Genomic DNA, 20,372 nt, shown 5'->3' on the forward strand with positions numbered 1-20,372 from the left:
ACTGTGACGTACGGCTCTTTTACTGCTAAACCACAATACGTTGGTTTTTTAAAACACTTAGTCATGTTCAGGAATGAAACGATTTTATCGTGAGCTACTTCATGCCGCAGAGCAGGGGCACCCTAGCAGAAAGTGTGGTGGCATTTCATGTAAAGCACTCCAAGGCTTTTTGCAGGGTGTGGCGAGCTGTGCAGACGGAGCCTTCCGTGGCAGACAGTGAGGGCAGCGCACATGCAGGTGAAAAGTTCTCCGAGCACCGCCCTGTCCAGTGTGACTCCATAACTTGAGGACGCCGGGGGTAGTCCCCGCAGAGGCGTCAGCTACCTGCGCTCCGGCCGAGCCTGTACGTGGTCCAAGCTTCTGTGTGAGGAGACGGCTTGAAAAGTGCTTTTGTGTAAGTGGTAAAAACTTAAGGACAGCGGATTGCGGGCCGGGGGAGAAGAAGTGCAACACGGCGCTGGAGCACAGGAAGTCCAGCAAGGGCCGGGAGTCCAGGAGCAGCGACCGCCAGCCAGCCCTGCACCCAGCAGCCGCCGGAGGCGGCGAGCGTCCACTGACGTCACCATCATCATGGGGCTGTGGCGCGCGGCGGAGACGTCGCCGTGAGCATGCACATCGCCATCTCCGACACGCTTTTCGCAGCGAGCCCTAACCAGAGAGACAGGAGATTGGGAACGCACGCGCGTGGCCGGCTCCGATCACTTTCCTGAGCATGCGGGTGCCTGTCTCCTGGGAAGCAGACCCGGCAACTATAGTATCGCGCCTGCGCGATGCGCATATGGCTTCGCCATATGCATCGCAGGCGCGAGACCTAAAAAAGGAGGAGAAGGAAGGACATTAAAAGGGATCTATAAGTAGAAAATGGAAAACTAAAGGACTGGCCAACCAGCCTTGGCACTGAAGTGCACTGATTTTCAGGAAGATGTGCACAGAGAAATGTAACTCGCAGGGCAATCCTATCGACTCATGGCAGACGATGGCTAACCCTAAGCCCCTACCTGTATTTATGTATAGATAATACGTATGAATAATAGAAAGAGATAAAGACAAACAGGTTTTTTTAAATGATTTTTAAAATAAAAGATCCTAACAGACAAATAAGTCTGTCAGATCTTCTGAAGAGTTTATAGGAAGAATTAATGCAGTGAAATCTTGCGCCCCTAAGGTTTGTCAAAGGGGTAATAAACACCAAAATCCTTGCCTAAAAACTGTAATCGTGAGATATAATGTAACAACATAATTTGCAATCTTTAAAAGGGTGCAGTAATAACCCTTAAAGGCCCATTGGCTTTACACGGTGTGCTTCATAATCAATAAATCTGATCTACTCACGGTGTCAGAACGTTTCAATGAGATAGCTTAGACCTATGGCATCTAAAATAATTTTTCCCAATGAACCAGTCACGTCTATAACTTTGGTCATCTGCAGCGTTTTCCGCATATGTATGGATCTGCCACATAATCCGTCATCTGCTGCATAATCTGCAGATTCTATTCTAGGTCAAACCTTACTAGAAACAAAGCAACACATGTTCCTGCACAGGAGAAGGCCCTTTGCAAAGATTGACAGGTCACCTTCAGTTTGCTTACTGCTGTATTGGAGTGTTAAACTGGTACTAATGTAGTAAACCATTTATCCAGACAGTGTTAACCTGTGCACAAATGACAAAATATGGAAACAATACAATCACTAAATCTGCCACATGATTTACCTTTACTTGGAACATAATTTAGTCAACCTTGCCACATAATTTAGGCCTCCCAAGCCACATAATTCCGGTGACCATGACTAGGAGTGTAGGAAGCAGACTCTATATAAACTATACCAAAGCGAGGTATCGTGTGTACTAAGTTCAGGGGATCCCCAGAGGTATAGCAGAGGCTAAAGTAAATAATACTAACAACTCTATTTGTGTTAGTGTGGTTGAGCAGTTATCAGAGGGCGGTGTTAAGCATTTATTGACCCACTCAGGCAAGAAATGTTATCACACACTCAAAGACTGAATCCAGACCAATTGGTAAGTATAAAAAGTTATACTTTGAAATATATTTAAGAACCAAGGTTAACTTACAGGTAAGCTGCAATACTTTTAATATCAAAAATGTTCAGGTAGATAAGTTTGGTGTTTGAAGGAACACTTTTCAGTTGGAAAGAAAATACTTAGCATTCAGGCTATACAGAGAGAACACTATGTAAGCCTGTGGAGGGAAAGACAGGTGATGGACTTACAAGTAAGTACCCACCTGTCAGTTAGTCTTCGGGTGGCCTCAGGCCAATACTGCGGGCAACGTCGGTCGTGGGGGACTGGGGGCACCTCGAGGTGCGGGATTCAGCATCTATTTCAAGACGGTCGATATCAGCAATGAGATTTACCCTCATGGTTCAGATGCTAATGATGCAGTTTGGTTTTCAGCAGACCGCCAACAGAGTTACCGGTACGGTCGCTGGCAGCAGGCTGCTGAAATTAGACTGGAGGAGTTCCGGCACCGTCAGACCATCACCGGGAGGTCCCGGTCGGGCAGTAGAGTAAGAGGTGCCAGGAGTCCGACGGTGCCACTTGCAGGAGATTACGGGCTCTCGGACACCAGCTGAGCACAGCTAGGGTCATGGGGCCGATAGGAGCCCTCGAGGTCGTGGAGGCAGTCTCTCTGGGATGCTTTTCTTCTGGCAAGGCAGTCTCATAGACACAAGTGTCGGTCCTCTGCCACTGCGGTCGAATTTCTTTTGTGGCAGTGAATCACATCAACACCAAGTGTCGGTCCTCACTGTGGCGGTTCTTGTACCAGCGGACGCTGGGGACAAGAGCCTCTTGCCACTTTGGCAAAGTTTGGGCACTTTAGCCAACTTTGCAGGGTCTCCGGGATTTTTTGGGGAGGTCAGGCAAGGTTTCTGGAAGTACAGCTGGTCCAGTGGTCGAATTGGGTGCAGGTGGCGGGGTTCTTGCATAGTTTTTCCTGTAGCTGTTCAGTTTCCGGTCCGGCAGCGACTATCTTCAGTCTCGTTCTCTAGTCGATCGAACCTGAATAGGTAAGGTTCAGGGGCACCCCTAAATACTAGATTTAGGGGTTTTACAGGCGTGTGCAGGTCAGGAACAATGGGTCCCTTGCTTGGGGTGTTAACACCCCCTCGTATGCCATCCTTCAGTGGGAGAGGGGCATAATACTCCTCCTAATGGGATGAGTCCCATTATCTTCAAGATGGAGGTGACCAAGATGTGTGCTTCACCTCGCCTCCTCCACCTGAAGGGTGGGGATGGCAAAGGTGGACACACCTCTCTTCCTGGCTAGGTTTTCCCGCCGGTTCCTGTGCCCAAATGGGGGTAAAAACCGGGGGGAGCCAGTTGCAGATAGCAGCAAAAGCCTGGTGGTAGCTAACAAAGGTGGCTGGCCTTTGAAACTCCCCCTTCATGGACCCAGCCCATCCAGGGAGAGGAGGCATGACACCTCTGCTCAGGATGTGCTTCGTTTCCAGACCCAGAGAGCGGAGGGCTCTCGACTCAGGGGTCCAGAGACATGTCTGGTGGTGGCAGATGGCTGGTAGCCAGTCAGGAACAACACCAGGAATGGTCATGTTTCAAGAGGCATCTCTAAGATGCCTGCAGAGTGCACTTTAAAATAAATCAGACACAGGCATCAGTGCGGGTTTAATGTGCGGAGAAGTTTGATACCAAACCTCTAAGTCTTCAGTAAAGCCACCATGGAGCTGGGGAGTTCCTGATGACAACCTCAGCCCATGCGCTCAAAATGGCTTCACTGCACTTACAATGTATGTGAATGGCACAGAGACTGTAGGTGCCCAGTGCTCGTGTCACTGTGCCCTCACCTGTGGTATAGTATGCCCTGCTAGAGGGGTGACTTCTCCATGGCACAGCCTGTGTTCTTTAGGCATGTACAAAAAGGGGTGGTGATGGGCGGAGCATCTGAACCAATCAAACACTCACACCCAGTCAACAGATCTGGGTTTAATCCATCGTCGTTCTTTAGCCCACTCTGCCACCCCAGTTCAGACATGGCCATATGCAAATCAGTCTGATCCTGTGCCTCATGGGAACAGTCCAGCCTGAACTGCCAAGCCATGCCTTCCCTGGACCGGAAACAAGCCTCCTAGGACCGGTTTCTGGCATTTCAGCCGTCTTCAGCCAGGCTTGCTTGAATCCAGTGGCAAAGTGAGCAAGGGACTCACCTCAGAGCCTACCCTGCCAACTTATGGCGAACAAAGCGGTACAAAAGGGGGTGGTGATGGACGGAGCATCTGAACCAATCAAACACTCACACCCAGTCAACAGATCTGGGTTTAATCCATCATCGTTCTTTAGCCCACTCTGCCACCCCAGTTCAGACATGGCCATATGCAAATCAGTCTGACCCTGTGCCTCATGGGAACAGTCCAGCCCGAACTGCCAAGCCATGCCTTCCCTGTATTTCTCCCTCTCTATCCAGCAACTTGCTGTCTAGTTCCCTACGCACCCCCACAGCTTGTCCCATGCAATGTCCTCGCACCACGACCTTAAATGCTTTGCACTCTATTAATACAGAGGAAGCAGAACGCCAATTATCAACAAAATAGTCCCAGACAAGTGAATGCAGGGCATCAGCAAATGGAACATCTTCTAGGGACATCGGATTAAGGCGCCATGTTGGTATTGGGGGCCTATCTCCGTGTGGCCGATATGTCAACAACAATGGACTGTGATCGGAGTGTGTGTGAGTGTGAGTGTGAGAGTGAGGGTGAGATATGGAATCACGAAGGGTGGGGGAGCACCAAAAGGCATCTAATCGTGTGTGGAGTTGGTGCATTGGGGTGTAAAATGAGCATTCTCACGTGTCCCTGTGTTGGATCCTTCAAATATCCTTCAAATATCCTTCAAATATCCTTCAACCCCCAATGGGACATCCAGTTTTGCAGTCCAGCTGCCACTCGGCTGGTCTGGGCTCCAGGCAGGGGAGGGCGCACACGGCAGGAGGAATAAACAACAGTACTTGCGACGGGCCACACACTGCTGCTCATGGGCAGAACACTGAGGGAGTCCCACACTTCACTGGAGACGAGCCGCCTCACAGGTCCGCCTGTCTGTTAATAAATTGTCCTTCAGGGAGGCCCAGTCTGCCCTGGCTCCAGCCGCAGCGCAGCCAGTTACCCACAATGCCACTGGCCGCACCAGCTCCACACCAACACTCTGGGGTCTCCACCGGTATGCCTCAGGCGCCTATTCAATTGTCGCTCAAGTCCAGCGCAGAAGGGTACTTCTCTCCGCAGGCGCAGGTCCCACGAACGCCGCAGCCCAGCATCAGTCCGGAGCTCAGGTCTGTGACATGTCTTTTCCTTGGGCTTGCCCCATTAGCTACGCAGGTCCCAGTATCTATGGCGGGACCCGGCGCCGCACCAAAGTCTCTCCAGAGGCATCGGGTCCTCAGGAAACCAGTGGTCGCACTTATGAATGTTCTCAATGGCAGGAAGCAGCGTTTTCCACCAGATAAATGTCTGGCCAGTGCGGAGCCACTCGCTCACACGTCCGCCATTGCTGGCTGGTGAATGTATGCCCCAACTTCCAAAACATAGTAATGTCTGGGATATGCCACATTTCCCCAACTTATTCTCTGAAGGGGAGGGGAGGTATGAGGCATATCGGTCTTGGCAGCAGTGAAAGCTTTTGGGCTCCTCCAATGATGCTTCAGGACTGTCTTTCACTGCAGGTGTTTACACTGCCTTGGTTAGCATTTTGGAAGACAAAACCAGTCTTTAAAAATATATTTTGCAGTACAGCTTCATCACCATGGCTGCACTTCAAAAGCTCCAATGAAGCACTTTATGAATGCAGAGGAATCCTTTGTGGTGCATGCTCTTTAATGGTCTCTGGATTCAAGCTAGCCTGGCTGATGAAGGGTGTTACCCACAAATCGGTCCCAGGATGCTTGTTTCCGGTTCAGGGAAGATCTGGCTTGGCAGTTCGGGCTGGACTGTTCCTATGAGGCACAGGGTCAAGACTGATTTGAATATAGCTGGGTCTGAACTGAGGTGGCGAAGTGAGCTAAAGAATGATGATGGATTTAACCCACATCTGTGACTGGGGGTGAGTGTCTGAAAAGTTTCAGCTCTCCGCCCATCATCCCCTTGTGTTTGCTTTGTTCACCCTAAGTTAGCAGGGTATGCCCAGACTTGGGTCCCTTGCTCACTTTGCCACTGGATTCAAGCTAGCCTGGCTGATTAGGGGTGTTACCCAGAAACCGGTCCCAGGATGCTAGTTTTTGGTTCAGGGAAGACTTGGCTTGGCAGTTCGGGCTGGACTGTTCCTATGAGGCACAGGGGCGAGACTGATTTGCATATAGCTGGGTTTGAACTGAATTAGCTAAGTGAGCTAAATAATGATGATGGATTCAACCCAGATCTGTGACTGGGGATGAGTGTCTGAAAAGTTTCAGAGCTCAGTCTATCTTCTCCTTGTGTTTGTTTACTGGTCTCTGTGCAGCAAGAAATCAACGTGTGCTCATCTGCTCAGGCGCGCAGTTTTGAAGCAACTATGGTCTCCGTTGAGCCATCAAGCACACTGGAGTTATGTAAATCAAGGTTAAAGGCATCATTCATAAAATGATGTAGGGAACAAGCCTACTCAGTCCCCCTTATCAGTATCTTGAGGTGCATTGGCACAGGATCAGAGCTAGAACCCTCCCCCCCAAAAAATGGAGCTCTGTTGATAATTGCGAGGCAGTAGTGGCAGTAAGTGTAGAGTCAAACAACCAGTTGTGCTTTTCTAATTTCATAGCGTGACCTCGTTCAAGCCCGAGCCGATGTCCATGTGGAGTTCGACATGGACATTGGCTACACATCATCAACGGGTTTGGTACGGGCGGCAGGGGACCAGTATGGACCTTGGGGCCTACAGTGGAAGTCTATACCAGATTCGGGAAGGGTCTGGTAATGGACCCCAAGGGGACTGTCTGTTAGCATTTTAGTTAGCATTACATTACAGCCTGCAGTAATCGGACTGGCGGCTCCTGTAGTTCTGGGGGGGGGTCGAAAGGTGTGAATGAGTGACCTCAAAGTGCACTGAAAATTTGCAGCATGGCCTCAATCTGCTGCGAGGATAACAATGGCCTGTGCATCTCAGGGTATGTCTGGACCAATCGAGGACTCTATTCTGTGGCAGGTGACCTTGTGGTATGAGACTTACATCTTGATGCCCTTGCATGTTCTCTTTGGAATCAGAGTGGTCGGATGGGATCGAATCCTGCCTCACTTTCTTGTGCTCCTGCTTGGATGTCGACTCACTCGAAGATTTGGAGCTAGAAGTGAAGTAGCTGTGGGACAGCTCTGTGACAGAACAAGTTACTTGGAGAGTGAGCAGGACTAGGGTGAAGAGCGTGGCCTCTTGTGTTCGGTGACGTACAGCTTTGCCTTCCGGAATCTAAATCTCCAATCGGGAGCATCAGGGAACATGAACCACACTACTTTTGAGTCGTATCAGGAGCTCATGCACCACAGGCACACCTTGTCTGGGTGCACGACCGACAGCTACTTCCTGCAGTTGAGGCACAGCCATTGGATGGGAAAATTGTTCCCTAGCACCCTGTTCAAGGTTTTTATGAGTAATCAAAAGGTGAGAGCAGAGCACCGGATCCATGTTTGAAGGCACAAAAAGAAAACAAACTTACCTCATTTCATAGGGGTGGCACAAACATGCTGCTTTGCTCCATCACTTCTGGGGTGCTATGGAACCTGAACATAGCTGCATGATGCCACCTACTGGTGTTTGGGAGAACAGTTACAAAATGGTCAGGATCCAGTCTGGCGACCAGGGTTTAATCTTAGGAATCAGTAGTTAGAAAAATCTGAAGCTAAATGACACCCTTCGTTTTAACAACACAAATGTAGTCTGTTCATTTCGATTGCAACATACAATTGCGCAGTTTGGAAACATTGGAATTTACATTTGCCATCCCAATCGGCTCTATCTGAAAGCTTAATGTTCAGTTTCTTCCATGTTTTAAGCAACTGTCAATTTTTGTAGAGAAACTGCAAGGGATCTTCTGTTTGATGAAAGGAAGCATTGCTAGCATAGTTTTTAGATTTACCCATTAAGAAGAGGCAGAGAACCTTTGTTTACAGAGAAATAGTGTATACTTACGGTGCAGCATCTGTACAAAGAGACTGCAGGGTAATAAACACCTTCAAATATATCCTGGTAGGCCACACCTTGATTAACACCGTTTTTGTAGAAAACAATCTGAAGAATAAAATAAATACCCATTATGTAGCATACTGTATACATGGAATACCTTTCAGGGCATATCACCCTCAGATGATCTTATGCTTTGCAGATATTGGATGATTGTGCGTTGGCACTTCTAGTATTGTAGGACCCCTTATCCCCCTCAGTGTTGAATGGTTCTTGGGAGCTTCCAATGTTTTTATATCTTTTGCAGATCACCTTTCTGTCATCTTGGGGAGACCATTATACAATGGAGTACTTCAGAGTTCATTGAATTTGCATTATGTGCTTAATGAAAACATGTCGCTGCTAAGAGATAGCAACAAAGACTTTTGCTATCCCACTCCAGCAGCATAACGATACCACTGTTAACTGTACAAATAAAGATATTGCTAGGTTGGTAACCTATGCGGATGAATTTTAAACATGGCATAGTCTCCCCTTTAGCGCATCAAACATGAAAAGCACTGCATACATCCTCATCTAAAAGGACTATTCGTTTCAATATTTGGAGGGAAGAGAGCGAGAATGGAAAAGGAGGCAGTGGAATGGGAGGGGGAGAGAAGGGAGTGAGGGCAGGTAGATGGGGGGGGTCTTATTTTACAGGAACTAGGATGCACTGAAAGTTGTAGGTACATTACTAGGGAAAGCACTAGACCAAAAAAATTAGTTTTTTTTTATTACACCTTCACACTTTAGGCAGCCATTGTGGTTTGTTTGCCAAGAGCCATATTTCTTTGGTCCATCAACAAAGACAGTATTCTTCACAGTCACCTGCACCTGATGCCCCTTATATGCCCAATGAAAACCATTCCCTCTTCCTGGTTAATAAGCTGCCACAATTACTCTAGTGTCCTATTACCCTACCTCCACTTTGCCTCCCCCACACACCCACAATAACACTTCAGCCATATTGAATTTCCGCCTCAGTCGACTGCCTTTTTTCAGAAAGCTTGGCATCATCTAACCCACATAGCACCCTTAAACCATCATTTTCTTCTAAGTAAGGCACTTACTTTGCTTCCAACAGTCGGCTTCAAGTTCTTCTCTGCTTTGTCCACAAAATCCTTCTCTTCAAAATACAAATAGCTTTTGAACTTAATCAAAGCCTATGAAATAAGATCAAAATATTCAGCAAACACTTAATTATAAAAATTTACTTAAACAATGCATATCTGCTTCCAATAGCATGAGTGACAAATCTGAATACTGACAGAAGTACACTGAGAAGAGAAACTGAGGACCAACGGAACAAAGCATAACGGTGGTCATGCAAGTATGTAACTCACAACGCACACTGCTTACATCATGATACAAGGGCAGCCACATTGTTCGGAATGGACATATAGTGGTAGCCCCAGTGACGAAGAACCGGCATCACCAAAATATGAGCCAACATTAGCAGGTGTATAACAAAATAGTATGACGAACCTCAAGGTTTCTAAAAACAGTGCGTGTACTCTCTGTAACACTTCCAACACCACTGAATCTAAAACTTCATAATTCTATCTTGATCAATCATTTGCCCCAAGAGGAACTGAGTTAGTGCATATTCTTGTGGACCGTTAGATGGAGGGTCTAATTTTTCTTAAGAACATAACCAAAAGAAGTCTGCTTGCTATTAGACTAACTGTCCTATCAGGGTTTAGATAATGATTTAAGGAAAGCAATGAGGTTTCTTAAAATAATACTCACCTACCAAAGTGACTAAAGGTAACATGCTTCGCCATCAGGTTCTTCCCGCACTGCTGCGGGTATTGCTAACAAGTGGCAAATGGAGACTTACACTACGATGGGTGATTATCTCCTGGTCTACATGTTTCAAGCCTCCCCCTAAGGCTTTTCGTCCGGACCAGAGCAATGATCCCATGTACCATTCCTAACAGAACTTAATTGGTCTATTTATTCAGGTGAAAAACAATGTTGATGAAATACTAATTTCATGCACGTACAATACCAAATCGGTATATTCTTTGAATTAAGACAATATTAATCACTAGTTATACCCCCACTGGTCCCATAATGACCTAAGCATTATCGCATTAGACACCATCCTAAAATACCATAGCATGACATTAGGCATAACATTACGCATAAATCACATTAGGTATAAATCATATTAGGCCCAAACCTCATTAGCACAAACACATTACGCAATAGGCCTCACTAGCATAAACACACTATGCATTATACATTAACAGCTTAAACAAACACATTATGTCATTGGCATCACAAGCATAAATCCAATTATGCAATCACATTAGGGCCTTGCACCCTACCAACCGGAGGTCCCCCTGGCCAACCGGCCTTCTCAGAGGGCTCAAATGCCCTATGTCCAAAATTTCAGGGCTGGCTGCCAATGCAGCAGAATCCCAAAGTGCGCAATTGCGCAGGCCTAAACTTTGCAGCTGCCACTAATTGCTGTGCAGCTGTAAACATCACTGTAGGCATGAGCACTCACTGGGCCCTCTGGGTGGGTCCCCACTGGGACCCCAAAACAAATATAGCACAACGTTGCAGTTGCCCGCTACGGCGGCGCAACTGGGAAATAACCAAAGAGGGGCTCTGGGGCTCTTAACCCAAAAACGCACCACGTTGCAGCGGCCCGCGCTGGTGCGGCGCAACTGTGAATAAGAAATTAGCCCTGGCACCACTGTGCCACCTGAGCCCCTCTCTGGGACTCTATATCAACATGACCTCATCGTTGCAGCTGCACTCTAGCAGGCGGGGCAGCTGTAAAAATAGCATAAATAGAAGAGACACAGGCCCCCCTGTACCCCCCCTGGGGCCCGAAGAACAAATGTAGCCCAGGCACTAGGAGTCCTTAAGGTCCTGGAAAGTAAAAGAAAAGCGCTCGCAGGAGTCCTCCAGGATCCATGGGGCAAATCTGGGCCCAGGGAGGCCAGCACACAAGTGCCCTCCAGCAGGTAGGCAAGCCCCCATGGCGGTTCCTCCTGGGCCCCAGCAGCAGCAAGCCCCAGCAAATCAGAAACAGCACATTTTCATGAGGTCACAGCCGCAGTATGTATATACAGATTCTCTTTGCCTGCAGCACAGGGCTTGGGGGAACCAGATGCAACGGATTCAAGGGGATTTGGAGCACTCTGTTGACAGGGCTCCTCTTCCCCTTTGTCAGGTGGGGGCTCAGTGATCAGAGACACCACAGGGGGCGGAGCCAGCATTGTACAGGCTAGGAACAGACCTATTCAGGGTCAGGGGATTACTCCTCCCATTACTCCCAATGCAGATGTCCCATTCAGTCTAGTGCTGACTCGCCCTGCCCCTTCTGAAGCCACACACACCTCCCAGCCCCTGTCACTCAAAAGCCAGACATGCAATTCACATCAGGCAGACACATAGCACACAGAAATGCCAACTTCTAAAAGTGGCATTTCTAAAATCGTGATAATAAATCTGCGCACACCATTGCGTAGCATTTATTATTACCATTTCAAACATACCAAACTTGACCACGCAGCTCCTCTCAGATCAGGAATTACCACTGAAATACTTATCAGGGAATCCCCAATGCATTCCTATGGGAGGACAGCCCACAGTAGTGAGAAACCAAAATGGCTGTTAATCACTACCAGGACACGTCACACATTTAAGGTACATGCCCTATCTTTTACCTACATTGCACCCTGCCCATAGGGCTAGCTAGGGCCTACCTTAGGGGTGATTGAAATGTAGTAAAAGGGGGGTAGTCACGGACATGGCCCACACTTTAGGTGTCATGTCACAGTGGCAGTAACACTGAGCACACAGGCCCTGCAATGGCAGAGACCTGAGATAGGTTTGCAAGTCTACTTTGGTGGGTGTCGCAATCGGTGCTGCAACATCCATCACCACCCCCTTTTGTACCACTCCACCAGTAGCATTTAATTTACCAGCCCTGAGTATATGCGATACCATTTTACAAGGGACTGACAGGTAAATTAAATAGGCCAAACGGGTGTAGACCAATATTACCATATTTATCACAGAGAGCACACACACTTTACATTGAACAGCAGTGCTAAAGTGACCAGAGTCCTAAAACCACCAACACCATGTCAGAAAAAGGCTAGGAGAAAAGCAAAAAGTTTAGGGATGACCCTGCTAAAAGGGCCAAGTCCAACATTGCATACTACTCAAAACTCTGCAGGCACTGTTCAGACCACTGGCTATCAACCCCAGTTACTAGACACCTGCTGGAATTGGTCAATGCTAGAATAACCGGCCCAGCTTTTGCATTACAAAGCCTTTGCTCAGTTGGTCACTGAAGAGAAAAATTTACTGAAAATTGACAGATTATGGCTTTCAAATCCTGCAGAAAAAGATGAAGCATGAGAGTAGCTTTTCTTTGTACCTGCTCTTCCCTATGATTGTAAGAAGGAGGTTAACAAAACTGCTGGATTTACACACAATTTAAATGCACAGGTTTCCATGAAAAAAGTAACCACACAAAACTGAGAACAGACAGAAGGGTTTCCCATTTAAACATCATTCCATAAATTAGTTTTCCAGGTAGCTTGCAATGCAAACTGATCACGCACAATGTATATAAAAACAATTGCTTTCAATTTTGAAAATCATAATTAACATCCTCTTTGAATGCAAGTGAACAGTGCAATTTCTCTTGGTTCGAATTTTGCTAAAAGATTAAATAGAAGTTTGGCCTTTAGTCTCAAAGCTTCTCTAACAACCCATCAATTCTACAGAATCTTTAAAATCCAATAGCTTTAGGACAGTTCCGAACCAAATCATTTCCTTCTGAATCACTAAGCTGTATGAATTTCAGAACTGGTCACGCTTTTCCAAGGGTACCTATTCACTAAAATGCTTCAGGTAGAAGTACTATCAAACAATCGATGAGCCAAACAAAATGGGCGATTCCCAATCTCTGGCTTAGTCACTCTACAACATCCTACTTTTTGTTGAAAGGGAAGCTGAAAGGCAAGGGGTTTTGAAGGTCTGTTTAGGCTCTCCTTTATTCAGTCTTTCTAACCCCTGAAATCAAGGGCAGCAAGACCAGTGTTAAAGGTAGAAAAGGGCAAGCCAGAAGTATGCAGTCGCAACCCCAAATGACCCCATACTAATGTCCATTTTTAAAAGGGTCAACCCCAACCAGTTAACACTGTGCGTGAGGCACCCTCCTGTGAAAACTTCGCTGCTTTCTTTATCCAAAAAACTGACAACATAAAGAGCGATCTCCTCATTGACGCAAGCCTCTACTCCAAACCCCAGTGCCTAGCACCCACTGAACCAAAAAACAAGGCTACATGGTCAACCTTTGGCACATACTCGGAAAAAGAAATTGGCAAACTGCTCAGCACCCTGAAACCATCCAATCACCTCACGGACCCCCCTTCCTGCTACCGCAGTAAAAGACTTTACCCCTTTGCTTCTCCCTCTCTGGACTAAAATTATCAACAGCTCTCTCCAACAAGGAAGCATACCTGTTTCCCTCAAAGTTGGTCAAGTCACACCTCTACTAAAGAAACCTACAGCCGACCCCTCTGACCTCAACAATTACCGTCCCATTACCAATATCCCCACTCTCGCCAAACTGCTGGAAAAATGCGCACAACTACAACTGACTAAACACATTGAACAATTTGATCTCCTCAACCCTCACCAGTCAGGCTTCCGAGCAGGGCACAGTACAGAAACTGTTATGACTCACATAATTGACGACGCACTTCAAATGCTAGACCAAAACGACACCTGCCTCCTCATCCTTCTTGATCTCTCTTCAGCATTCGACACCATTAAACATGAGAATTTACTAGAACTACTAAACACAAGAATGGGTTTATCTGGAACTGTTCTTAAGTGGTTCACTTCCTTTCTTCACAACAGGTCGCAGAAATTCAAGAGCAATAACCGGATGTCCTCTCCAATACCTGTAACGCTAGGCGTCCCACAAGGATCCTCGCTATCCCCAACTCTGTTCAACCTAGTCATGGAACCTCTCACTACCCTGCTACAAGCATCCAATGTACACTTTCACATGTACGCTGATGACACCCAACTTTATCTCAAATTACAGTCCCCCAAAGACATCTTGCTCTTGAACTCAACGATCAGATGCACCCAATCCTGGCTTGCCGATAATCATCTCAAACTCAATGCCCTGAAAACAGAGTTCCTTCTGATCTCACCTCCAGCGAAGATCTCCACCACTCAAATTTGGCTTAAACACCTAACCGCACTCAATGTCCAACCCACCATCGTAGACTCTGCAAAATCTTTAGGCATAACACTTGACACCAATCTCAACATGCAGCAACATATCAGCAAGGCAACAAAGGGAGCAAACTTCCAGATCAATACTCTGAGGAAACTCAAACCCTTCCTCCCAACCAAAGACTTCCAAACCGCAGTACAAGCACTAGTCATCCCCCAAATTGAATACGGCAGCATCGCCATCTGCGGACTCCCCCTAACTTCAACCGCACCCCTAAGAGCTTCTCTAAACGCTGCAGCGAGACTCATCACTGGATCAAAAAAGCATTCCCATATCGCCCCTGACTTGAAATCCCTGAATTGGCTGCCTTTTGAAGCCAGAATTCATCTGAAAATCGCCTGCATGACACACAAGGCGGTACACCTAAACTCACCCGGCTACCTCGCTCAGAAACTGACAATCTCTGGCGGAGCTAGAAACACTAGAGGCACAAACAATCTTCTGCTGAAACCTCGAAGATTCCGGAAGGAAAAAACATAAGCGCTCCTTCTCAGGAATGGCGCCTAGGATCTGGAACTCACTCCCTCCCGAAACCAGGCTTATCTCTTCCACTACACTCTTTAAAAATGAAGTAAAAGCTATCCTCATGGCTAAATACACTTGAACTATTATCTCGAACGCTGTTAATACTATGCACCGATCTGTACTACATGTTTGACCCCTTTGCTTATTTGTATTGTTATCTTATTACTCACATAATTGGCTTTGCAGCCACCTACTTGTACTGTCTATTGATATATCTGTCTGACTATGCTCCCTCATGTACCCCTCTTTGTAAAGCGCTCTGATATCTGCAAAGATCTTGTCCGCGCTATATAAAACTTTCAAAATAAAATAAAAATAAATAAAACCATATTTTCTAAAGCCATACAGTAAAGTAAATATGGGTACCTTATCTTTGTAGGTATCGGGCACAGCATTGGCAGTCTCCGTGTCATCTGGAAGACTGATGTAGAAGCCCAGTGTATCGCCTTGTCCATAGCCAGGGGAATAATGCTTGCCTATAGACTGGTGGAATTTGGTCCCCTTTTTACTTCGCCAAGAGTAGCTAAACTTGTCATACCCAAGAGGAGCCTGAAGATTGCCTGTAGATTTTAAAAAAAAAATTACAGAAGGTTTGACACTACAACAATGTTCTTTTATCTGTGAGGCAATCCAACATTAGCGATACCTTGTTACTATTCGGCCTAATTGCCAAGGCTGGCAAATTCAAGACAAGAAAAAGCAGAGCAAATACTGCAGATGGAAGCTGCTTTTTCACTGGAGGAGATGACTGGTGGGTAGTGGGAGGGAGGAGAAAGCAGTGTCACAGAAAAAATGCAGTTTTGCCTACAGCATCAATAATCATTGCATCACAGAAGCTAATCTCTCATTCAACTTAAACAATGACTAACTAGATTAGGTAGGATTAAAAAAAAACACATTCAACACCTTTTTAAGGCTCTAGTGCAAACTCCTTAGTTAATGTATGAATTTAAGTACAGCTTCCTGAAATACAGACACAAAGAACATAACATTATAGTAAACCCTGCACACTGATTACTTGAAGTTCCCAAAACGAAGCTATGACATAAGACGCAACAGAGATGGAGTGCTGAATTGTCGTTTGATTTGTTTAACCAAGGCAGTTCTTGCATTGCATTCGTGGAAGGGATTAGTAATACTACTGAACACAAAAACCCACATTGAAAACAAACACACATTGACAAGGTACCATGTTGCTCTTGTATTCACATGTTAAATACCACAGTGCTAAACATCAACTTCAGCATCCGCCTTGGGTTGACGAGGTTTTGGGAGAAGAAAGAAACTGATGTGTGTGCGTGCAGAATGCTTAACATTCACCATTTCGTACTAACTTAAAAGCACTGAAGCACCGGATGGCCATATTAGTGCAAAAATAAATCCAAAATGAAGTTACAAATTCTATAGCAGCAGGGGAAATGATTCTTGCAGCAACATATATGTAGGAACTTGGTGCTGGGGACACATGAATGCAATAACTTAATGTTGTGGCAGGGAATACCAGGAGAGCACAGGTTTTGCTTCTGATAAACCAGTGAGGTAAGGCTAAATTTGTGGTGTTTGGTGGGAGGGTGGTGCAACTTTGTTTTCTGAAACACCATCTGCACCTCAGTTTCCAGCAATACTACATACGTAAAGAGGTAGAAAACAGATCTAATTGTACTTTAAAACAAGTGGCCATGGGTATGCCCAGATGTGGTTCCTGTGTCAATGGAACAAAGCTGCACACGACTGAAGAGGCCCAACTAGGCCTGGGTGGCTTGTGTTCAAGGTCAGAGAGGAACTGGCTTGGCAGTTGAGGATGGACTGTTCCCTTTGTAGTAGAATCAAGGCTGATTTGCAAATAACTGGGTCTAATCTGAGGTGGCATAATGGGCAAAAAAAACAACAACTTTGAGTTGGAATCCTACTCCGAGCGATTGCCAGTGTTGTACTATTTGCAAGCATTCCTTTCATCATTTTTTATGTGTTGGATGTAACGATCTAACTGTATACCCAAAATCGCGTTCTGTGCTACCTGTGCCACTGGAACCAAGCTGTACCAGAAGGAAGAGGCCTAGTATGCCGAAACCGGCCTTGGGTTGTTTATGTTTGGTTAAGAGAGGACCTGGCTTGACAGTTTGGGATGGAATGTTCCAATTGGAGCAGGATTAGGGCTGATTTGCATATGGCTGGGTCTAATCAGAGATGCAGAGTGGTCAAAACAAATTCTAAGTTGGCATGCTACCCTGAGCGATTGCCAGTGGTTAGATTATTTGCAAGCATTACCCACATCACTTTGAGTTAGCCTAAAATGGAAAAGTGAGCATTTTTATCCAGTGCAGCTGAATGGTGTGCTCTACTGGGCATTTAAAAACTACAGATGTATGGTATATAATATAATATAACCCACATTTGTAAAGCGCACGATCACCCGTAAGGGTCTCTAGGCGCTGGGGGCCGTCAGGAAGATTAAGCAAGCTATTGCCCAGAGTCACATGGTGCTGGGCTAATCTGCCGCCGGTACCGGGGATCGAACCGTGATCCCCAGATTCCAGAGTCAGTCGCCCTAGCCGCGGCGCCACACCTCTTCCTAAGGTACACATGGGTATTGCAACCAGCTGGGTGACATCTCCCGACTTAGAATCCAAACTCTGGCTGCAGCCAACATATGGCTTTTCCCAATCTAGCAAAGTAAAGATTACTCACATCGGGTCTCAAAGCAGTTGTTCTTTGGAAGGACAAGCCAAACTCTTCAACTACAGGTGCACACACCATTTCCTTATAAAATACAACTAACCGCCAATACTATACAAAAAGGAGCAGAGTAACTGCTGACTTATTTGTAATCCTGGTGCTCTAAAAGAATAGAGAAATGTAAACATCACAACACTTGTCACTACTCTTCACTTCTTCCCCTTACAGTCACTAACTTTCTTAACCAATGGAGTAGCCTGGTGAATATTTTTAAATCAACGTCTACATATGTATGAAAGATTGTATTTTATGGATTAAATACAGGCTCTAAATTGGTCAATCCGAGCAGCAACAAACACACACAGAACTGTCGGATCCTAAAGGACGTGCTTAGGGCTTAACCCATTGAATAGTTTAAAAAAATGTAAGCATAAACTTGTAGGCCCTAGAATGAAAGGGGCCGCCAAGGACTATTCAAAGGTAAGTTACACAGAGAAAAAGCTTACCAAGTGCCTGTGACCAACCCAGTCTGGCAGCAGTTTCTGGGGGCATTTCATCCACACACATTTCAAAATACCAGGACCCCTTTCTCACGCCATGCGAGGCTCGCACCATGGAGTACCCCTTTTCTCCAATTACAGTCAGTCGGTCGTCTGAAATCTTTAACTGAGGAGCTAAGCAAAAAAAACATTTACTCACACATAATAGAACTGGACATACTGTAACTATAGAAAATGAGAGTGCAAAGGATACTTTGGCTGGTGATGTAAACCAGTATTAATTTTAATACACTAAGTTACAGCTTTGAAGCAGCAACATGATGTTTATGCCCACACTTACATTGCAAAATGCAAAAGTACACGTCCTAGAATGCAAAGTGTTTTTCAATGAAAAAGCCAGGGCTGCCTGAAAGTGTCATACATGATATGGGCTTCTTGGCCACTATATTGGCATCATAAGAACACACAGAGAGACTATCCAAGGGACATTCGACAAACACGGATTGCCTAATCTTCTTTGACCAAAGTCCAATCTGCTCCAAAATATTTAGTATTTTGCAAATAAATCTAAACAATCATCCCATATAACGTAAAGTTGTTACACAAATTATTACCACACAACATGTTGTGTGAATTACATATTCCTCTATATATCTGCAGAGGTATTGAAGGAATTAGGAGGGAGAATATGAAGTTCTGGCTGTGAACACCAGTCTGTTCTACAGATCTTTCATTACAAAAAGAATCAGTCATGCTTTACCAGGACAATCACTAAGTGGGATACACCATACCTCGGTCGTGAAGAGCCAAAAGAACCCGTTCATACAGGCATGCTCTGTACAGGTCTCCAGGGATCGGCTTTCCTGCCCAGCAGTCAAGTTCCAGTTTCTCAGGGTCAGGGGCATGAGGGTCAGGCTCAGCCAAAATGTAGCGGTAGCCGTCTTTATTGAATGGGTGCTCCAGAGGATAACCATGATGTGGAAGGCGCTGGGAGGAAAACATGGGATCACTGAAAGGAAAGGATGGTATTAGACATCTTATCAGCAAAGAAGATTCCCATAGCGCAACCCAGTCCAGATAAATGCTATCCAGGATAATGGAAGAAAAACAGTACACTACATCCATTTGCCCCAGGGCAAATCTTGCTTCTTCCGTACAATCACCCGTCGCAAAGTAGGATACCTACAAAAATGCTTGCTTGACACTGAGAATGCCCTACAGCTAAAGAGCTTGACAGAAAGGAATGCACAAAATAGAACACACTTACTTCCACATGAAAAACTACAAGGATTTTAATTATTTTATTTCAACGTAACAGTCTAAAGGAGTCACTGCATATCTTTTAAAATCGATTCGCCACCTTTACAAGCCAAAATATTCACAGGTTCCACGTGCAACAGCAGGCTGTCACACAAAAATTATAACAATTTGGTGAGGAACCTCTATACTTAGGCTGCCTGTGATTGTTAATGTCAATCTGCCCTATTAAAATTGATTTATAGAACACAGTTTTGCAATTTACACAAAAAAGTGAAAGAACCGTTTAATAACCAGAAGGGCAAAATCAAAAACTATTCAAAAGGTCTCGAATTAAGAGAAATGGCTTTAAGGTGAATCTGTGTGTACACAATCTGGCTGCCTCATTTTAACATGAACAGATCACACTGCCATCAGACGGTTAGCTAAACGCATAGCTTTACAACCACACACCTTTACAATACTATCTTGCCATTACATTGGCAACTAAGAGCATATAAACAGAGCAACTGCAACTACACAGCAGGGGAGGCCCGAAGTGTGGCAAGAAAAGGCAAAATATGAAGCATAACGGGGCACATTTTGCGATTGTATTAATTATTTGCGATTGTATTAATTATTTGCGATTGTATTAATTATTTTCACTTATTAACACTGGATGGGCATAGGTTGCACCTCATTAGTACAGGTTCAACACCCAAATTTAGCACCAAGCAACAGAAAGGTGGGCAGCCAACTTTTGCAAAGGGTGTTCCACTGCAAGGCAGCATACGTTGCTGTGTTTTTAGTAACCATTGAACTGTTTAAGCTAGAAACAAAATCTTTGTTTTAATCTGCAGAATATGCGGCAAATATATAAATATGCGTCCACGGTGTTTTTCACACAATTCCAGTGGCCCTGCATATAAGCAAACACGGTGAATCTATCATCTAGGAAAGCCTTGCATGCAAACCAAAATTCAAATATTTTTTTAA

At 45.5% G+C, this 20,372-nt stretch overlaps 1 protein-coding gene across 4 annotated transcripts in view; it reads right to left on the bottom strand.

Annotated features, from left to right (window-relative positions):
- The window catches only part of ASH2L (ASH2 like, histone lysine methyltransferase complex subunit), a 271,360-nt gene that overhangs the window by 88,616 nt on the left and 162,372 nt on the right, over positions 1–20,372 (bottom strand). For all 4 annotated transcript variants that reach the window (XM_078668167.1, XM_078668168.1, XM_078668170.1 and 1 more), the window contains 5 exons: positions 18,932–19,149; positions 18,147–18,314; positions 15,331–15,524; positions 9,224–9,316; positions 8,124–8,222 (listed from right to left, as the gene is read on the bottom strand). In XM_078668167.1, coding sequence (XP_078524293.1) covers positions 8,124–8,222; positions 9,224–9,316; positions 15,331–15,524; positions 18,147–18,314; positions 18,932–19,149 — 772 coding nt within the window. The remainder of the gene's footprint in view (positions 1–8,123; positions 8,223–9,223; positions 9,317–15,330; positions 15,525–18,146; positions 18,315–18,931; positions 19,150–20,372) is intronic.

Source organism: Lissotriton helveticus, chromosome 11 (assembly GCF_964261635.1).
Source record: "Lissotriton helveticus chromosome 11, aLisHel1.1, whole genome shotgun sequence".
NCBI classification, from domain to species: Eukaryota; Metazoa; Chordata; class Amphibia; order Caudata; family Salamandridae; genus Lissotriton; species Lissotriton helveticus.